This window comes from Diorhabda sublineata, chromosome X, assembly GCF_026230105.1.
Source record: "Diorhabda sublineata isolate icDioSubl1.1 chromosome X, icDioSubl1.1, whole genome shotgun sequence".
In the NCBI taxonomy this organism is placed as follows: domain Eukaryota; kingdom Metazoa; phylum Arthropoda; class Insecta; order Coleoptera; family Chrysomelidae; genus Diorhabda; species Diorhabda sublineata.
In genome coordinates this window covers 7,008,943-7,030,123 of record NC_079485.1, presented here as the reverse complement: position 1 = coordinate 7,030,123, position 21,181 = coordinate 7,008,943, and the positions used below count along the sequence as shown (strand labels likewise).

The 21,181-nt window shown below is 28.7% G+C and overlaps 1 protein-coding gene across 5 annotated transcripts in view; it reads right to left on the bottom strand.

Annotated features, from left to right (window-relative positions):
* LOC130451355 (kinesin light chain) overlaps positions 1-21,181 on the bottom strand; it is a 28,688-nt gene extending 7,507 nt beyond the window's left edge. Inside the window, exons 1-9 of one of the 5 annotated variants that reach the window (XM_056790323.1) lie at positions 20,825-21,181; positions 16,244-16,360; positions 11,820-12,036; positions 10,645-10,957; positions 9,120-9,354; positions 7,897-8,155; positions 7,253-7,457; positions 3,302-3,528; positions 935-1,063 (exon numbers count right to left, since the gene is read on the bottom strand). In XM_056790323.1, the coding sequence (XP_056646301.1) occupies positions 935-1,063; positions 3,302-3,528; positions 7,253-7,457; positions 7,897-8,155; positions 9,120-9,354; positions 10,645-10,957; positions 11,820-12,036; positions 16,244-16,272 (1,614 nt within the window). In that variant the 5' untranslated portion in view covers positions 16,273-16,360; positions 20,825-21,181. Of the gene's footprint in view, positions 1-934; positions 1,064-3,301; positions 3,529-7,252; positions 7,458-7,896; positions 8,156-9,119; positions 9,355-10,644; positions 10,958-11,819; positions 12,037-16,243; positions 16,449-20,824 lie in introns of all 5 variants that reach the window. The other 4 variants (XM_056790321.1, XM_056790322.1, XM_056790324.1 and 1 more) reach the window with 4 other exon arrangements.

The following is a 21,181-nucleotide window of genomic DNA, read 5'->3' as shown; positions in this document are numbered from 1 at the left end:
AGGAGCTGATTAGTTGCAATTGCAATATATGCCTTAGTCATTGAAAGAATGTTAGAAACACCTTGTATACATATTTATGAGTTACTGTTAATTTGTTAGTAAAAATAAGCGAAAAAATCTTGTCTGCTAAGTTTGTAAACAAACCGAAAGATTAAAAGAATATCTGGAACAATATTTTCTAATGCATGTTACTGAATATCAAAAATAGTGTTTGTATTTGACATTCCTCATATCATATTGATAGAACAGTTTTCAATATAATCCAATTATGAATACTGAATTTGTTTATAACATGTATTGGCATATGAATTTAATCAGTTATCTGCAAATATTCAGTCTGCAACGTATCTACAAGAAATATTTTAAGCGTTTTTCAAATATCAAACTGTTTATCCAGATTATGTAAAATGTTGAAGAGACTACTTTATTCTTGACTTAGTTTCTTCAATACAATAATAATTTTAGAAGTATGGAGTATTTCTTGATACTCATTTGAATATAATTTTGTTGAATTATGAAGCTTTTACATCTTTGATTGAAATATATATTAAACCTTTCAGATAATTGCATATCAGCTCATAATTTATTCTTAATTTAAGATTCTATTCACATTCATATTGTGAACTGAGCATATTAGACCTAAACTTATGTAATGCAACTTGAGTAATTAATTATTTGTTAATTATTGCAATTTTTAAATGTCAAATACATTCTGAATGTGGAAGAAGCTAAGTCAAAATTATTTAAAAATTTTTTTATAAAAGTTTCAAAAATGAAAAATGACAGTGGTACCTTGTCAAAAAATTCAAAAATAAATGCAGTTTTACTAAACTACTACTAATAATGAAAATGAACAGTATCTATTATAATAATTTAAACTTAACCCTAAGTCAAAAAATAGATGGGCTTATTAGACACACTTATTGGAACTCACCTCATCTCCATCATAAGCCATATCTAAAGATTCTCTAGAACCTCGGCGAGAAGTCTTTTCTTTTACACTTCCGGGTTTGCGTCTATCATCTGTCAGAAGATTTCTAGAATGTTTCACAATGTCCAATGCCTAAAAACAATAAAAAATCTTGTATACGATAACAGAAGATTATATTCTTGAAGTTGAATAAATTTCCAAATAAATACAACACATGCTACATACTTTAAACGGAAGTCTGTCAGTAAAATTCAGTATAGAATACATCCAAAAAGTTGAAAATCGCCAATAAATTACCAATATTTAAGCAGCAGCAAATATCGTATCATAGAAAAAATTCATATATAGTATGTAGTGTTGATGTCAAGGGAAACTAATATATTGATTATCTTTTTCTCGATCGTTACTAACAGTCTGATATGGTTTCAACAGTATATTTCAATGCATAAGCAGTTCTATAGTGTTGGTATCTTCTATTTGCATTTTATTTATATCAATTTGTGGAAACTTCCTAGATTCTGTGGAATATTCAGATAATGAATAATCCATTGAATTGAAGTACTAATATTTCAATATATATATATATATATATATATATATATATATATATATATATATATATATATATATATATATATATATATATATTATATTAAAAGCTTAAAAACCTTGTTTCCTACAAATTCTGAATACTTTGTAAAAGTTTGTCTATTTATTACAAACTGATTATGGGAATTCGTTCACTATAAATGTGAACAGTTATGAGCAATATATGAACCGTCAATGATTACATAGTATATCAAATTATACCTGAATTTTTGAACAGCTTCTAAAAAAATTACTACTCTAAAATACCTTATCCCTTACCAAAATTAAAACTTATGAGGAAGCTAATAAAATTCATTTTAACTTTGGACCATTATTTTAATTAATACTTTGAAATCATTGAAATATATTTATTTAGCTGTACTCTGCCTCTAAGTAAAAGGAGAGAGCGAGTTAAATGATTATTAAACTGTCAAATGCAGTGGATCTTTCCTGTATTTCTTAGGCGTGTTGAATCTTAAGTTGAGATCATTAGAGAGCTTATGAAAAGCTGAGATAGCAATATGTAAATGGATGAAAGACATCATAAATGAAACGTGTTTGCTCAAGAACTAAAAAATAGCTAATATATTGGTTGAATTTGTTTCCCAAATGAATTGGGATTTCTAAGTAAATGAATGTGACCTTAAGTAGATGAAATAGTTGTGCTTTGGGGTGTGAAATAGTTGGTGTGTTTGTCTATATGCTTATATTACGTATTGTTGTGATTGTTATTCTAATGAACTCTCTGTTATATAATTCACGTTTACAATGCAACTTTTAAGTTGTCCTTGTCACTCTTCCACATCAGAAAAAATAACAAAGTACAGTTTAATAAAAACCCATTTAAAAAATTTTCTTTGATTTAAATTTACAAGTTTTTTTATCTTGTTTTATATCAGGCAATTTGTATGAATAATCATTCCTTTACTACTGTTTCTATAAAATGAAGTAAACAAAATTATTTACGAGATATTATTTCAATCAAAAAATGATAAAACTTCTCAACAAATGTATTCTTTTTACGATGAACTGTTCTAAACTGAGAAACTTGAGATATCTATTATTGAATGATTTATTAATATCATTTTTTGATAGCAATTAACCATGCTTCACAATTGATATTTGCTAATTGTAATTTGGATATCATCTACCAATCGTACGAAAGAAATTTACTAGTCACTAAAACCCAGTATACTTACATGACCTGTCAGTTCCTACAAACATTGCCAGTGGTTATTAGTACTCGTATATTCCGACACATAGCAATAAATAATATCCAATAAATTCAGTTTTATGAAAAATTACTTATGTTGTACATAAAATATGATGGTCAAGAGACAAAGGGACATTCAAGAGGAAAAAGTTACATATTTCAAAGGGCATTGAAGTAGCTTTACACTGTGTACAGTTTATACAAATAAATCAAAAATACCAATTTTCATTTGTGTCATAAAAAAAAAATTTTCTATCGCCAATAAATTTAGTTATCACAAAATGTTGAATGAAATGTTTCGTTTTTTGATAATAGAGAATTTAAATGTTTTATATCAAGTATTATCATTATTACCATCATACGTGTAGTATGGTGCTGGCTGCATCTGATATAAAGTATGTACTAAGCTTGAAAAAGTACAAAAGATACAATAGTTGAAGAATTAATCATTTCATTAGCAGTTCTTTACCTATATATTTCCCAATAATTTAAAACATTTCAATAAATTAATGATATTTTAAAGACATAATCTTAATACTAAAATATATTAGGTAGTTAATCATACTCACTTCCTTTCTGCTGCGTAGGGCACAATCTTCTAGAGTTTCAGCAGCTTCATACTTGCCCTGACGCCTATATAAAGCGCCCAAATTCTTAAGAGTTGTAGTAACAGTCGGAGAATCCACTTTAGCTGCTTTATGCCAGCCCCCATATTCTCCATATGGTACATTTTCTTTATTTTTGGCTTTATTCTCCTCACGTTCCTCTGCTACTTGCCAAATAGGCTTATTTTCACCTACAATGAAATATAAAAACATACACATATGAAACTTTCTAAATTGTTGTGTGTCCTGAATGAAATATAAATGCTAATCTACAAATTTTTGGTAATTTAGAAAACTATACAATATGAACATTGTCAGATATTATTTGGCAGGTATTGTGTTGAATAATAATGACATATATATCTAAATATTTACCTAATTAATTTTGTTTAATATAGAGAGTTTTATATTGTGGCATATCTTTATCATGAATCAAATTAAATATTGTATTACATTCAACACTGCATTATTGTTTTATAGATCATTTTATAGAAGAAATTACTTGTACTAAATATACACTTTATCCTACTGAATAGCACTAAAAGCTGTATACAAAACTGTCAAAACAACACAATGCTTCTTTTAAATGCCAATAAAGGAAATAAAAAGTTTGCTCAAGAACGAAAATTCTATTTTCACTTTCGAGGTGAAAAATATTAAGGCTGATACAGGTAAAACAATCATTATTTGTAGCGTTCGCTTGAATTCAGATAACCAAAAAATATTTGATCACATATCTAAAACCACTAGAGAAACATAAGGAATTTAACATAATGTACATAGAACTTAGGAAAAACCAAATGAAAGAAAAATATTGAAAATATGGCGGCAGTATTTAGAAAAATCAATATAAACATACTCGACGTAACTGATATAAAAGAAGAATTAATCTCTAAAATGAGTTTATTGTTTGATAATGAATAATGCTGGGGGAACTAGATTAACGAGATAAATCAGAAAAAAGTTCACCAACTATAAAAATTCTTCCATGGTTTTTCTATCAAAATATAATATAGAAAAGCAATAAATTGCTATAAATTGGAGTAATTAACTCAAACTACAAATTATGTGATAACAACTAGTTTAATGTTCATACTTTGTTGTAATATATAAATTAAAAACTATCACAGTACTCCCACAAAAAATCTACATTGCATTTATTCTACCCATTATTTGTAACAAGGGATTCAAGATAAATATATTAACTTTCTGAAGTAATATGTTAGAAGCCGTTGTAGCCATTGAAAATTTTATTTCGACTTAGTAAAATGTATTTTAAATCTTAAAACATAATAACTATATAGTAAGAATGGAACATAGACGAATTGGAATTTTTATAGTTTTTTTTGAATTTTCAATTCATTGATATAATTTTGAGTTATAAACTCATCACTTACTACATCTCCCACTCATAATTTTTATGCCCGTATTAAGTCATTCAGATATTTGTGATGACCAGTTAAGGTCCAAATAGTATGTGAATGGGTTGACACCATCAGTACTTAAGAACTAAGCAATGTTATTTACATACATTCAACTATAATATAAAAATATTTAGTGCTGTGATAAACCAGTTTTTGTCTCGAGTGTCAAATTGTTTTATAATATAGCTAATAAGAAATAAAAACGAAGCTAATGTGCAAAATAATAAATTTAGATAAATTAGCATGTTATTGAGCTCTACAATGAAGAACGAAGGACCCAAATTAATGTTAATGTTTTATTTATTACTGTTGAAACTGTGAAAGTAAGGGGTGCCAATGTACATCTAAAATCAACTGAATATAATACAAATGAGGCATTTATTTGGTTTAAAGCAAGCTATGAATAAAGAAATATAAGCTGGATTTCATTGATTAGTAGTTTAACTGAACATATACACACAAATGTCTTACCTGGTATGAAAATAGTCCTTCAAGAAATGTTTCATAAGTATTAATTGAGGATGGAAAGTGTATTTTTTAGTAGTAAGTTAGAGATCAAATTTTGTTAATTAAAACCTTTCAAGCTTAAGTTTTTATATTAACAATCTTCAGTTGGATAAAAATAGTTACCCAAAAAGTGTTTAGAAGTTAAATTGAAATATTATACAAAATAACCAAGCTTAAAATAAGTTACAGTATTAAAAATATTGGGTATAAACTTTAGAGCTCTAACAATAGAATAGTTGACAATCCTATATTCTGATTTTCTTCATAATGTGCAATGTCAGAGCTTGCTCCCCAACAGAGTATCAAAATGACTTTAATAAAATAAATTTTAATATGAAAATACAACTCAGTGCCTTTCACTTCATAATATCATTGTCATATAGTTTATAAATCAAGACTTTTTTTAGAAATGATGAAAACTACCATAAGCAGAATTCTGAATGTAATGCATAAAATCACATTGTCTGATTTTTATTAAATATATCTTTATTGATAAATGATTTTAATTCTCCAAAATACAAATCCCGTTTACCAAAATAAATTACTATTCATTATCTTTACATATCCGTCTACCATAAAAATGTAGCATTTTGTTTAAACTGTCAACTACTATACTATTTCACAGCCACCTTTGAATTTTAACAATGTAATTGAATTTAAAATAATCAATTGTAAAGTTGACCTTTGTCCTTAGATAATAAACATTCCATACAAACTATTTAAATATGTTTCAGGTTTAAGCACGCATATTGCAGCTCTTAAAGATGGAGTTTTATGGTAAGTGGTGGAAGCTGTTCATTGTTATTGCCATAAAATGTGAAGATATGATTATATGAATATTTTTAAAATTTAAAAATTGTACAAAGTAAAGATTGATTGTTAAATACTTACAATATTATCAATATATTTAGAGGAAACTATATTCCTGGTAATTGATAAAGTATAGAACAATAAGCTATATACCAGTAAAATAAATGAACATTAGATTATATAAATATGACAGGGTGAAGCAAATTGAAAAAAATTTAAATTTGGAGTTATTTGGTGATAAGTATGAGCAGAAAGCACTGTACATTGTTACAGTTAAAAAATGTAAAAAAAACGACAGATGAAAAAAGTATAAAGTAATTGACTGTTACTTTGTGACCCGAATATTTTTAGTATATTCCTGTTTGGCGATTAATAAGGCATATCATGATAAGCTGGAAACAAGTAAAATTCAGGTGTTTTTTGTCTTTATATCTCGTACATTATCAACTCAATATTTCTATGATAAAGGTGAATTTTCACCTTTATAAAATCAATTTGTCAAAAAATCAAGCTTGAAATACAAATTTTTGAAAATACAAACTGACAGGTTTCTGTTAAATAAATAACACAAAAATAGTTAAAAAATATTTAATATTGTGATACCTTTGTATAAAATAAATAAAATAAAAACATCCAACTTTTTTAGTGCCAATGAATTTATTACCGGTAAAAAAGCAATTGAAAATATCCAAATATTACTTTCTACCCCATTCTTGCATGCATTACTCTATGCTACACAATAAACAGTCTTAACAAAGCTACCAAAAATACTTTTTTCACTCATATATATTTTAATAGACCTGCTTAGTTATGAATTAAAAAAAAAATATTTAATACAAATACTTTATCGTTATGATTACCAGTTCTAAATACTCCTATATCATAAATTTGAATATGATTTGTGAGGAGCTACCATGTATATAGGAATGGAAACAGCTATAATTACGGTAGGAAACAATGGTAATTAAGCTGGTAAAAAGATTCAAAACTATCTATCGTAACTCTATTATTATTTTTATATAATCTATTTAGTATCTACTTACTTATTTCTAATATTATGAAAATAGCGATTTTTTTAAAATCCAAACAGGTCTATCATAGAAAATAACTAATTTCAAATGTGTAGGAAAAGGTGAAAGTAGTTGTGGTAGCAAAACACATTATCTCCTCTCACCGTCAATAGTTCCGAATTCCCGTTCATGTGCTCTGTTAAGGATCTGTTTGTAGAGAACTTCAGCTTCCTTGTATTTGCCTTGCTTCAAATAACAAGAAGCCAAATTATTCATGGTTTTGCTGACGTTCGGATCATCTGCGCCTAGCCTTTTTTCATAGATTTCTAGCGCCCTTTGATAATACTTTTCTACCTCTTCATATTTGCCCTGAAAAATGGTTACCCTCATAAAAGTTCCCCTTAAGTAATTAGGCTGGTTATTGTAATTTCAGTAAATAAATAATTTAAACAATTGAAAGCATATGTCATATACAACAATTTGAATAGTAATTAGTGATTATGTCAAACTGTACTTTTAGATGGTATTGTCACAACTGAATATTTCAAAAGAATAGAAAGTTAAAGAGTCTCAAAATGTTGATTGTGGCATGATATATCTCTAATTTTTACTTTTGTCCTGTCTGTCAACTCCTCTATTAATGATAGAACACCTAATTAGAGTTAAGTTCCTTTTTAACAAATTTAAAATGGTTTATTGCTTATACAATACTTTTTTGGTTGCATCCTTATAATTAGTAAATATATTATTAGAACGCCATTTCAATAGATATTATTTATTTACATTTCATCACAAATAATGTACTTACTTGATTTTGACATAGCAAAGCCAGGTTATTCAATTGTTTAGCTACGTCAGGATGTTCCTTTCCAAGCACCTTTTCTCTTATATCTAGTGCTCTTTTACACAATGGTTCAGCTTCTTTGTACTTTCCACGTTTACCATATAACACAGCCAAATTGTTCAAAGTAGCAGCTACAGCTGGATGATTTTCTCCGAGAGTTTTTTCTCTTATTGCTAGAGCATCATTTAAAAGATTTGCAGCATCTTTATATTTGTTTTGATCCCTGAAAATATAATAATATTTCAACAGCAATAACTTGACAAATAATTAAATAAACTCTTGGACGCAATTATTTACAAGACAAAATTAAACCAAGTTACATTGAAATAATAATGAACACCTATTAATTAGTCGAATATGATCTTAATTTGCCTTATTTTTTCATAAGTTTGTTATTGCTGGAAATGCCTAAATAAGCCATCATAATGGAGCAAAAGGCATTACATGTTCGACAATAATGTTGACTAAGTAATAGTGGCATGCATAGACCTCATATGTATAGGGACCAATTCCATACAAGCATAGAAGCAAGTTCATCTAACAAAACATTTTAGAGCCACCACCAAAAGGCACTTTAGGAGAGATATTACAGCTGGCAAACCGTTATCGTAGCCTTTGCCAGACACACTCACGTCCATCTAGAGTTTTAAGGCTAACTTTAGTTTCAGAGAACAGAACCCATTTCCAATCACTGATGTAGCCTTGCAAAATTTTATCTCTGAACTTGGTGTTCTCTGGTAAGCAAGGGTTTTTTAGCTTGTCTTTTGTTGCTTAACTTTGCTTTATGTAAACGTCTTTTACCGTTCGAGACGATACATCGACATTTGGAACATCTGGTGATTCATTTTTTAGCAAATTGTAGTGACTTTCTTGTTTCTGAGAGCAGGTTGTCTCAAAAAACAATGATCAATTTGATTAGTGCAACGTTTTCGCCCTTCCTGGTCCTCGATGGTACGAACCCATTTCATTATGTCGCCTCACTTTATGACTGATGTTGGAATGATGTCTTCTTAAAAAACCAGTATTTATATGCCCTGGGAACTTTGAGTATATCAAATCTAATACTGATCTCATATATATGCATACTTCACCATAAACCGTAAATTCAGACCATTTCATTTTCATTATACTAATTTTAAAGACAAATAAACGTATATGTGATTTTAAAAACGCATCATGTATGTTACCTGTAAACAAGAGCTAAAATGTTCAGCATGGTAGCTACATCAGGGTGATCGTGTCCACTGGTTTTTTCCAAGTCTTCCAAAGCTTGTTTACACAAAGGTACTGCTACTTCGTATCGACCTTGAGAAGCATACTGTATAACTAAATTATGGAGGGTTCTGAGTCGAGCGGGAATTTCGTAGCCAGCATTTACTTGTTGAGATAGTTGTAATTGATTTGGTGGTGTAGGAGACATATCTAGAATAAGGTATATTCCAGAATTAACTAGATATACATACTTGGTCAATCACATAGTCAAGTAAAAATGAAACAGTAAATAATGGAGTAATAAAAATAATAAAATGAATATAAAAAATTCAAATACTACATTTAAGTGGAACAAAGAGTGTAATTGGATACATACAAATACTCAGGTAAATACACACACCATACCGTCATTACATGATTAGAGAGCAGAAAAGGAAGTAGATAAGTTGATTAATTAGATAAAGAAAGTAAAATTCCAGCGAATAATACTATATATGTGATTAAAATATATACCAACAGGAAAAGAAAAAGTACTAGCAAGGCAAAAAACACATGATAGAATATGAATAAGAAATAGTAAATAGACAGTTAATGAGATACGGAATCAAAATATAAGAGAAATATAGAATTGTAGCAAAATAAAGAAAACTAAAATGCATTATGAGCACACATTAAAAATACAGAAAGCTAAAAAGAATTGAAGCAAAAATAAGATCAAATTATAGAATAGTATAGCTCAATGGGATGTAAAAATGAATACGAAGAAAGAGAGAAGCCAATATATAATTTAGAGAAATTCAACAGGGAAGAAAACAGTATAGATACAAAGATTGTGACTAATTGAAAAATGATATCAGAAAGGAGATTCATGGATGAACGATTTTCAAAATAACAGCAAACGAGTGGCAATGAAACTTAAAAGAAAATCATTAAGAGAAGAAATTGGTGGAAAATATAGCCGAATGAAAATTACAAAGGGACAAAGGGGGAGGAAGGACACTAATAAAAGACATAGTACAAGAGAAAAAAGAGTTATATTCAACCGACTAATATACCATCGTTTTAATAATAATCAGACCATCACCCACCTAGTCTATAGAAGGGAACATCTTTTGACATTTGTGTAGATAATTATTAAAATTATAAAAAATATAATAATTGATCATAACAATGATTGTTCCTCTATGTATCTTAAATATTTATAGGGGAGCTTGAAACTCAATAATTTTAGCATTTGCTAATTAGAACCATCCTCATAAATCAAATTCTTTCATGAACTCTGTATGACTATACAACAACACAAGTGCATTATGATGGTTATTTCATCAGATTTTTTAATAAAATGTATTATTTGTAGAAATTTATTAATGGAAAACTTAAATAAACAGTACGATTATGGACAAAGATTATGTGATGGTAAAAATAATACACAGTAGCATAGGTTTACTATCATGAATGAAGTGGTACCAGCAAAATAGTTAAAATGAATAAATTACTTACTATGCCTGTCATCTGCTTCATCATCTGGAAACAGATCTACTACTGGATCGGGTTTTTCACTCTTTGACTGTTCAGATGCATTGTCATCAGTTACATCTTGGTCAAATTTGCTCACTGAACTCATAAATTCAAGATGACGTTTATCCTCTTCTAATTGAGCGACCATTTGTTCGCTGGACTGCAATCTCTGTTGTGTAGACGCTAATTCATCACGAAGCCATGCATTTTCTTGACATAATCTTCTAACTTGCGTACGCAATTTTTGTTTTTCAGCTTCAACTAGTTGTAAGTGTGCGGCTAATGCCATAATCACCTTTTAAAAAGACATGCTTTAACTGTGATACACACATTTTTGGTGGTAAGTCAAGACCAATATATATTCAAAATATTTAGCATAAAATTATCACATGCTCCATACTAAAAGGTGTTTATTAGATAATAATAATTTTTATGCGAGATAGATAAATGATAAAGGCTTTTAGCTTAGTAGTACATAAGTCTTTCATGTAATAATAATAATAAATACGTTGTTCAGTACAGCATTAATCTAAAAGAATATTTTGTTCTAATGAAACAAAAACAACTTATTCCTGCTATTGAAAAAATAAAAGTAATCCTAGAATGTTCAAAAGAAATAGATAAAAAGTTATGATATATAAAAGCATATTTTCAACACCTTGATTTATTACTAAAAGGAAAATAATAAAAGATAAATATCTGTTTATCCATGAAAAATAATGATTTTGTGCATCCAAGAAAAAAATATGCAGAATAGTGGTAATAATAATATTCGCATAAAAATTTGATTGTGAATTATCTGCTTTAGGAAAAATATATTCACTAAAAAAATTCTAAAAACTTTCTCCAAAGAACTTTACAGACAAAAAAAGAAACAAATAAAACAAAGCATAAAGATTTACAGTTGCCCAAGTCATTTTGAAAATATAAGTTGGGTATGAGAAGTAGCATCATATAATCACACAATAGTTAAATTTATAAATAAGAATAATTTAATAATAATTAATTTATGGAATTTAACAAAAGGCATATATATATATATATATATATATATATATATATATATATATATATATATATATATATCAATTTATGACAGGTTTTCAATAACCAACAGATACATATAGTCTTTTGTTTTAAAATAACAAAAGCATTACCTGTGCTTCCCCAAGACCAAGCTCTATCATATCAGCGCTCTGCTGCACTAAGCCAGCTCTTTCACTAACTACAGGATCGGGGGCTTCATGAAGGCTGTGTAAAATTCCTGTATGTTCTGATCTCAAGGCTTCCAACCCTTGGGCGACTGTTTTTACAGCAGCAACAATTTCTTCTTGTGTCATTTGTGTCATTTTGCCGTAGTTTTCTATCTTCTTGCTAAAAACAAAAATTTTAAATACTATATGGAACTGGTTTCTGGAAAATAGGACATGTTTTTTACTGTCATTGAACTAACAAATGCAATAATTATTTAATACAAAAAAACGATATTAAAAAGCAAATAGCGACAGCTGGTGTCATGTCCTCGACAACAAAAGGTTCTCATCAACACTGTTAAATTGAACAATTTCTGCTTGGAAAGTCATCCAGAGTCTGACCTTGCTTATGGTCTCTTTAGAGATGCATAATAAAATATCTTTTATATTCAACCACATAAACTGAAGCCTAATTATAAGTTGTAATTTTTTTGAACTCTAGACGATTTAAGTATTATTGCATAGAGTTAAATATATGAATGTACTATGACTATGATTATTTATAATAGCGCAATATCAAATTAATTCTGTTAGAAAACACTGATTGTTGAAAATTATAAAAAAAATTGGTTGGAAAAATAGATTATGCAGAAATTTGAAGCACCATCGTCCTTAAAAGAGATGAAAAGCGTATTCATATTATTCAATTTTTATAAACGAAGCACAAATCTATAAGAATAATAAAGTGATAGTTTTTAAATAAGATAATCGATTTTAACATTTGTATATGAGTCATGGGTGCTCTCAGATAGGAAAAAAGTAAATTATAGGGAGCCATTCATGAGCATTTTTTATTAGTGGGTTTTTGAAATATTTGTTTAGAGACACTTTTCACCATCTTCTCGGAAGATGATTGTATACTCCCCATTTGATTGAACACTTAAATTGAATTATTGAAGAATAATAATTGTTGAACAGATGTAGAAGAAGAGATCAAAAATATTTTAATTATTTTAGGACCGTACTGGACGTTTCATAATATATACTTGAATAAGTGTATTTTTAAATAAATAATGTAATAGAATAATTAGTCGAACAAGTAGAACAACTAATATTCAAACACCAAATAAGTATATATATATATATATATATATATATGCTTTCGTTCATTATGTGAACACATAAAATATAAAGTTCACCATAACTAGTCCTTCTTTACAAAGAAGGGCAAATTTCACTTTCCAACCAATCTCTCTTTTCCCATTTCCACATATTTGGAATTGGAAACCTCAGACTTTAACACAGCCAAAAACAATGAAATTTGACTTACTCAGAATTAGAGCAATGTTTCATATTTCTACTTCGAGACCCTTTAAATGTCATTGATGTGGTAGATAACATATATCTTATGATAATAAGATAATTCTATTTATTTATATACAAATATATTATAAAATATACTAACGTTTTTGTGAAACCTACTTCCATATTTACTGCTGAAAATTTAACAAATATGATTACTTTGGCAATTGCTAAGCACACACGAGATTTGTCCCAAGAGTATCGAGCCTACGAAAAAAACGAAAAGCCACAGGAAGCTGCATCAGCACTGTACGAAGGCTGACGAAGCTGTACGACTTAGTCCTTTGTTAAATATCGGCTGCAGAAGGTTCCATTGATACGATGAGGGATTGTCGTGGTGTAGCAGCGAACTACTACTTGTGACAGTTTTCTTTTCACTGTATAGTATTCTTTAGTCATCGTGTGACCTCTTAAAGCATATTCGTGCTGCACAATAAATTCATAATAAAAGAAAGAATTCAAAATTAACTCCATTTTTCTTCAAGGTGCTTTTATGTTGACGATTTATCACCAGTAATAATCAAGCTAGTTTTTCAGGATTATAGCATTTGTTGCAAATTTATTGATCTAAGTTTTTTTCCATTTTTAACAATAACAAAATAGGACGAACAAAAAAAAACAGTCAACAGTCGTTAACATAACAACGACTTGAAAACTTACTGATAGCGCCCATGTCCCTCAGAGGGCGCCCGGAAGTTTTGACACGGAGATATAAGGGTAGGTTCGATACTTTTGAAATAAACCTCGTATCTTAAATATTTACTGTAACTACTCCAGAAATGTTAATAAAATTATTGCCGTTCTACTCAGCGATCATTTAATAATGGTACATGTAATAGCTAATGGAGTAAATATTTCAATTGAAAGGGTATGTATTTTTTGCATGAAAGATTACACATGAAAAAGCTATCTGTAAGGTGGGTGTTGCGATGGTTTATTGCTAACAAAAGCTCGCCCGCATTAAAAATGTAAACGAATATTACTCCAAGGAAGTAAAAATCGTTTTTTTGACTGTTAAGGTCATGGCCACAGCATATTGGGATTGTAAATATGAAATCTTTATTGTCGAAGGAAAGAGAAAAATGATAAATGGCCAGTATTACCGACTATATTGGAGAAAAAAATTCAAACTTGAAAAATTGGCTTTGTGGAAAGTAATTCCAGGCTAATAGAGAAATGAATTAGAGACATCTATTAGGTAACTAAATATTCAACATACTCAGTTATTGAAAATTTATTTCATTTGATAGAAACTCCTTGGAATGTATATCAAAATGGATATTTTTTATAATATTCCATGTAAAATTATCCTGAAAGTACTAATAGTTTACCCTATTAAAAATAAAATGAATCATCTTAAGTCAGGCACATAAGGTTGTGAAAGTGTCAAGTTAGTTAAATATCTACTATGCTAAACTAATGTAGTAAAATATAACTGAATGTGCTGGTGTGCGCACATTTTGTTATCTTGTTAGTTTCAGTCTCAGCCATCGCGCTTGCTTCTGGTTTACACGAGGCTTAATTGTCTGTGTCTTCAAGTTCAGAGGAGGAGAAGAAACAAGAGTAAACTAAAATGAATATAGTTACTAGAAAAAAATAGCATGTCTATTCGAGTAATTATAAGGAAAACTTCTTATTTTTTTTGTTTTATAAAAAGTTATGTATGAACTAACGGAGAATTCTAACATCGAAAACTTGTTGACAATATCGTCATCGCTTATGAAGTCTATTGCAGAAAATCCAAAAATGCAAGTGTGCAAAAGAGTGGCAAATGTTTCAAAACAAAATAAATGTTTTCCATATAAACAGGACATATGGCTACCCTGGAATTTCAATAGACTATTAAAATTTTGTTCTTTCTTTTAAGGGGAGTTGGAAGTTTTCTGATGAGCAATACTTTTTCCTACTGCAACTGTTCCATTACAAATGGAAATTTTATGGTAAAAGGTTCTGTGGAACTATTAAAACATGAAGTATGGAAAAGTTACTGTTACAAAAGCCTCTACAAACTGATTCTAACAAGACAGTATCACACCATACATACACTAGAGAGTATGTATGGTGGTAAAGTAATATGTTTGATCTGCTAAATCCCGTGATTCAACCCTCCTTGGATATTTTTGAAAGAATTTCTAAAGTGGAAGATTATTATTTCTGCAAAATATTAAATTATAGAAATCTGATAAAAGAGTGATTGAATTTTTAGAGAAAGAGGGCTGGGTATTAAAGGCATTAATAAACAATTCAATTATGTTTATTTTTATATACATATAATGTTTGTATACAAGCTATAAGGTTATTATTTATGTTCATTAAGTTGAAATTTCAGTTTTAAAATTTATATATTGTAATATGTAGGGAAATTTGTATAATAAAACCAAACCTTGTTTCATGCAAAAGGAATGTGACAGCATATCTAAATGTGCCTTTCAAATAAGTTTTTTTTTAAAACAATTTTTGATATTATTTGGAATAAAAGTACTTTTTCTTGTGCAAAGTTCATTTTATTTGATTCACTTCTAATATCGCAACAAAAAATGTTCTATACTGGATTTTAGATTTAATAGTGAGTAGAATTTCTAATTTAAAATATCCTCAAATGAATCACAACAGTTGAAAAGCATAGTGGAATAGGTCAAACATGATTGGATTTTCATTATACACACCCATATCATTCCATGAAAATCTTATAATTTTCTGTCATTAGAGTTATTTGCCACCCCAGAGAAGGAGATTCACATATTTATAACTTCTAATGTTGGGTAGTTATTAATTGATATCAAAATAATTCAGAAGTAATACTTCGCGTAACATAATTAAGACAAATTTTATTTTAGCAAAATATTAACTTTGGCTGTTTCCACTAGAAGTGGTTCATACCCATCAAGTAATGATTGCAATTGAGGAATTGAAGCTCTTTAGACCACAGGCTCTTTTGATTTATTAACTAATTAGTTTGAGACAAGTCTTGCATCAAGAAGTACACACAAAACAAAAGTAAAGCGTAAAAAGAAAATACAACTTACATCCTATACGCATTGATGGTTTTAGACATGTTTCAAAAACCTCTCTTGATTAAACATCCACGATTGGCTTGTTGTACCATTACCAAAAATGCAAAGTACAGATCCAAGCTAAATAAACTGGATTGAATATAAAATATTTGATTATTATTTTATTGAAGCACTATTGTCGCTTTTACAGAATACTATACTTTTAATACTTAGTTATCTGTAACAAAAATGTCCAAGTCAGTTACTGGAGTCATACAAACATTTTGATTATGAGTACTATCATATACTTTTCAAGATCTTATTTATTTCTAGTGGAAGTTTTAGCTTGTCCTAGAGAGGAATTGGGAATATGAAATACCTCGCAAAAGAAAGTTAGAAAATGTAATCCATAAACTTTTGGTTCTGAGCTACTATGAGGTTAACATTTAACCATTGCGTTTTTAACTAATGTTCCATAAATCTAATTCACATAATGAACTAGTAATTTTGACATCACACCAACTTATTTTTAAACTTTGAACATGATTTATGTGTAACAAGAATACATGAATTTTATTTTCAGCTCTTCTAGTTGATAATTACTACTATTTAAATTTTTATGTAAAGTAGATAAGACACAATAAAATTGTACTTAACTTAACTTATTGCATGCAACAGACTACCACTCAGAATTTGAACAAAAATAATATACAAAATGTGATTTCAAAAAACTGTATTTTCAATGCAATCTTTGGAATATAAGCAAATTGAATAATTCATTAGATTTATTACAAGTAATTCCATATAGAGCTGTGACTTAGACCTTAAACTATTTTAATCTTCTGTTTCCAAATTTTTCTTGGAACAAAATGAAAAATTGTTATCATCCATAGTTAGCTAGACAAACGCATAAAGTGAATTAGATTCACATTCATATTTTATAGCCTTTACATATCCATTTTTTTAGAAAAACCATAACAGAATAACAGAAGTATCTTAGACATCCTCTATTAGTGTTTTAGAGTTCTAATATTACAAATGCTACTTCTTAATATCAACTCTATTGAACGACTTAAGTCAAATTGTGTGGGATAGTATATAGAGTTATATTGCTGAATTAGTTGTGGATTGATAATTCTATTCAAATTTCTAGATTAAGTTGGGAAAAATGCAAGTTGAAATAATGTGCGAACATTTGAATTCATAACTATATACACAAAAAAGGGAATTATTAAAGAAACTTTAAATGACTCCATTAATTGACTTGTACTACCGATTGTTTCAACAATATCTTATGATTAAATTATAAATGCTTGAAATGGTGACCAAAACTAGATATGAAACAAGGGAGATTGTTAAAAATGACTGTTGTTTTAAATTTACATGATCATAAACACTTTTCTTCTTAAAAATTTAATCTGAATGTTTTATAGCAAATATCTTTTCAGATATCCATATGATAGCATTAATCCTAATATCTTTTAGGTTTAAAATTAATTTCCAAGTTTCATCAACTCCAAATGATAAGTAAATCAAGAGCTCATTGAATTTCCTAAAAATGTAAATAGCAAATAATAGGAAAACATAGAATTTTGAAAAGAAATTAATGAATTGATTGATCAACTGCTTATGACTAGAATTAAGTGTAAAAAATACAATTAAAAAATATGTATATTAAGAAATTATACACCTATTGAATTTTATGAAGGATTTCAATAAGTTTTTATTTCTTGTGTCAATATTGTAATAGAAAAATATGGTCTGTGTTTAAGGAAAATGAGTAGACAAATTTCACAAAACATTGCAGATTATCCAAATATGTATGGTCTTTTTTGGTGTTCAACTAAATTGATTTGTTCCCATTGTTAATGATCTCACTTTTCACTAGCACTACCGAACAGTTTACCTTGGTAATGAGGAAGATAGCATGATTAAAGAAACCCAGTCTACAAATTCTGATTCTAATTCTAATATTTCAATGGCAATCATGCAAACTTTTCATTTTATTCAGTAATAGTGTTATAATTACATATACATTTCACCCTGGAGTACTAAACCTCAATTTAGGTACCTTATTACTAAACCTTCGTCATTGTGACTAACAGTATCTAAAAATCAATTAAAAGAGTTGTAAAGGAAACAATAAGAACAAATAATTATCCATTTAGCATTTTTATTGATGGGACATTAAAAACATGCACATTTTGTGCCAAATATTATAAAAGTAAATACGTAAATAAATGCTTACACAGACTGTTACATAAAAAATTCAAATAAAAATGGCTTAAAGAACACAAAAATTATATAAAAGTCAATATCTTTTTCAATTCACATTTACTACCTTAGAAACAATTTTTACACAATATCACTTGATGTTCACCGCACATTGCTAAGGAACAACTCCTACAAGACGTTTTTGTCATTCTCCAGAGTTTGTAGTCGCATTTAGAGCATATGCGTCGTTTTTCTCTTGTGTTTCTGCTGCAGGTGCTACCCGAGGAACTGAAGTTTTAGGTCCAATTGCTGCGTCAGTACTATCCTTGACACATTTTTGGGTAGATAGATTATTGCTTTTCAGAGCACCACTTGAAATGAGTAAGCTAAATAGAGCATTTAGCTATTCAAGGCACGTTTCTTTTATCGTCAACGTAATTTGCTTATAGTTTTTCTGCTTAATTAATATCTCTATATTGGTGAAACGAAGAACTACTTCCATAAATGAGTCGATAAAAAATAGTTTCAGACACTCCAGGATATCTGAGGGGTAGGGCCTTGTCTTATGTGGACAACATCAATACTCCGCGTTTTTCCAGATCTCACCAAGCTAGATGTCTTCCATTTCTTTCCTTTTTTACCCTCTAATTCTTCAAGACCTGGTTGAAGCATATATTTACTTGAACCTCTCTTTTGTATTTCCAAACAGCTCTTATCTTCATCAAGTGATGTTATTGGAGACTTTTGCTTTATCTTCTTTCTTGTTTTTTTCCCTCTCCGATTTCAATTTCCTCGATTAGTTCAGCGACTTCCTGAGTTTCAAGCCAATCTGTTCGTCATAATGACGAACACATTTTACTTGTAGTACTAAAGCTTCGTCGAACAGACAATGTAAGTTTTATTTAGACTTCCCTAGTTAAAATCCTTAAGAGTTCAACGGTCCTTGATCCTACTTGGTTCAAAGGGCACTGAGCTGGGGAAAGCACTGCTATATCCTGAATTTCCTAACCTTACCCACAAAGGTTATACCATAAATTATTCAGCACAGGTAGTCAAACCAACGAAGATTTAGTATTCCAGGGTTAAATATCAATTAGTTGAGGTACAAAGATGTCAAATGGTACATTTGTAACATTTCAATTGTACCATTAAGCTTATTAATGAAATGTTAACAATACCTGCAGTAGAGAGATGATGATAAATTTTATTAGTGACATATGACAGTAAAATGTGCATGAATCTCAAATATTAAAAGTGAACTTGAATATTAAATTTTATTTAAATGGTTTCAATTTTCTGGTATACAACTCTGCAACACCTAAAGTCTAAAACTGGTTTTATTTTGAACTAAGCATACTTTCTTATTTTCTAGACATTAAGCTTTATGGTCTAGTGGTTCCACCAAAATAAATTAACTGATAAATGTTTATATATCAATTATTATAAAGCATATCTTATAATTCGAAATTACATTCTTGATTTTTTCAAATTTGAAGGTTTGGAAGTTTCATAGCAAATTAATTTCAAACATTGATTTTTTTATTCACAATTTATGGAAGTAGGAATTTTATTTCAAATTAATTAATGAAAGTGGTAGGATTAAAAACACTTTCTCTATTGTACTTACTAATAAATGATACATTGGTAATTATATACATACTTTCAAAGATAGTTGTTATTGACTTTTTATTCATTAAAATAAATCAAAATAATTATAACAAACTTTGAATTTTGTTCAATATATTATAACCATAGTAAAAATGGAACAAGTTTATATTTCTATACCATACCAATAAAATCATTTGATAAGGAAAATTTGATAATAGTTCATGTACACTTGTAGTTCAGATTCATTTCAAATAAAAAAAATTGATTGATTTCCAAAATTTTGGATAAGGTACATTTGATTTCTACTTTTTCAGTTGCTTTTAATTACATGTTATATTAAATCAATATATTTTTGAATGTAATATTGAGAATGATTGAAATCTACAAAAAGTAACCTTGTTGTTCACTATGAATAAACGGGTAATTTTAACACTGAAGGTATATTTATGGGGCGATAGATAACTATCGAAAGAATGTAAAAAAAAGCATTTGAAGTTCCAAATACCGCAAAAAGTCAATAAAAACATCCTTGAACGGGAGGAAACTATCTTGCGAGTTGACGTATACCTTGATCACAATAGCACATGATATAAAGGAATATCTAACTCCTTATATATGATATACATTTGTATAACTCTTAAATTTAGCTGTATTTAATTTATTTTCCAAGTATGAAATGTTTCTAGGAGTTGTCAAATATATTGTACACTGATTCATAGATGCATGACGTTTAGCAATCGATTAAATTGTGTGAAGATTAATAAATATGTACAAAGCTCTGTAGGTACTTACATTACTACTAGGAAAATCTTTATATCAGTACGCACCCATTAAATATTTTTAGAACACAATAAATAGTGGTTGTTCCTGTTCTTGCTTTTTGATTAGTTTTTGACTTACTGCTCCCTCTTTGGTGTTGCGAAACCTCACACGTTCCATGTATATTAGAATGATATCGATTTTTAGACGCAGTGACTAATGCTCCGCTCTATGCCGTTTCAAAATACTAACTAAATAACTATTAAATTGAATTTTTATATTTTAATAAAATATTAGATCAAATTATAGCAATCGTAACGCTAGAAATATCAATTTAAGTGTTCTGACTAAATTGGAAAGTTGGCTAGTGCCTTTATTCTGTCACACTTC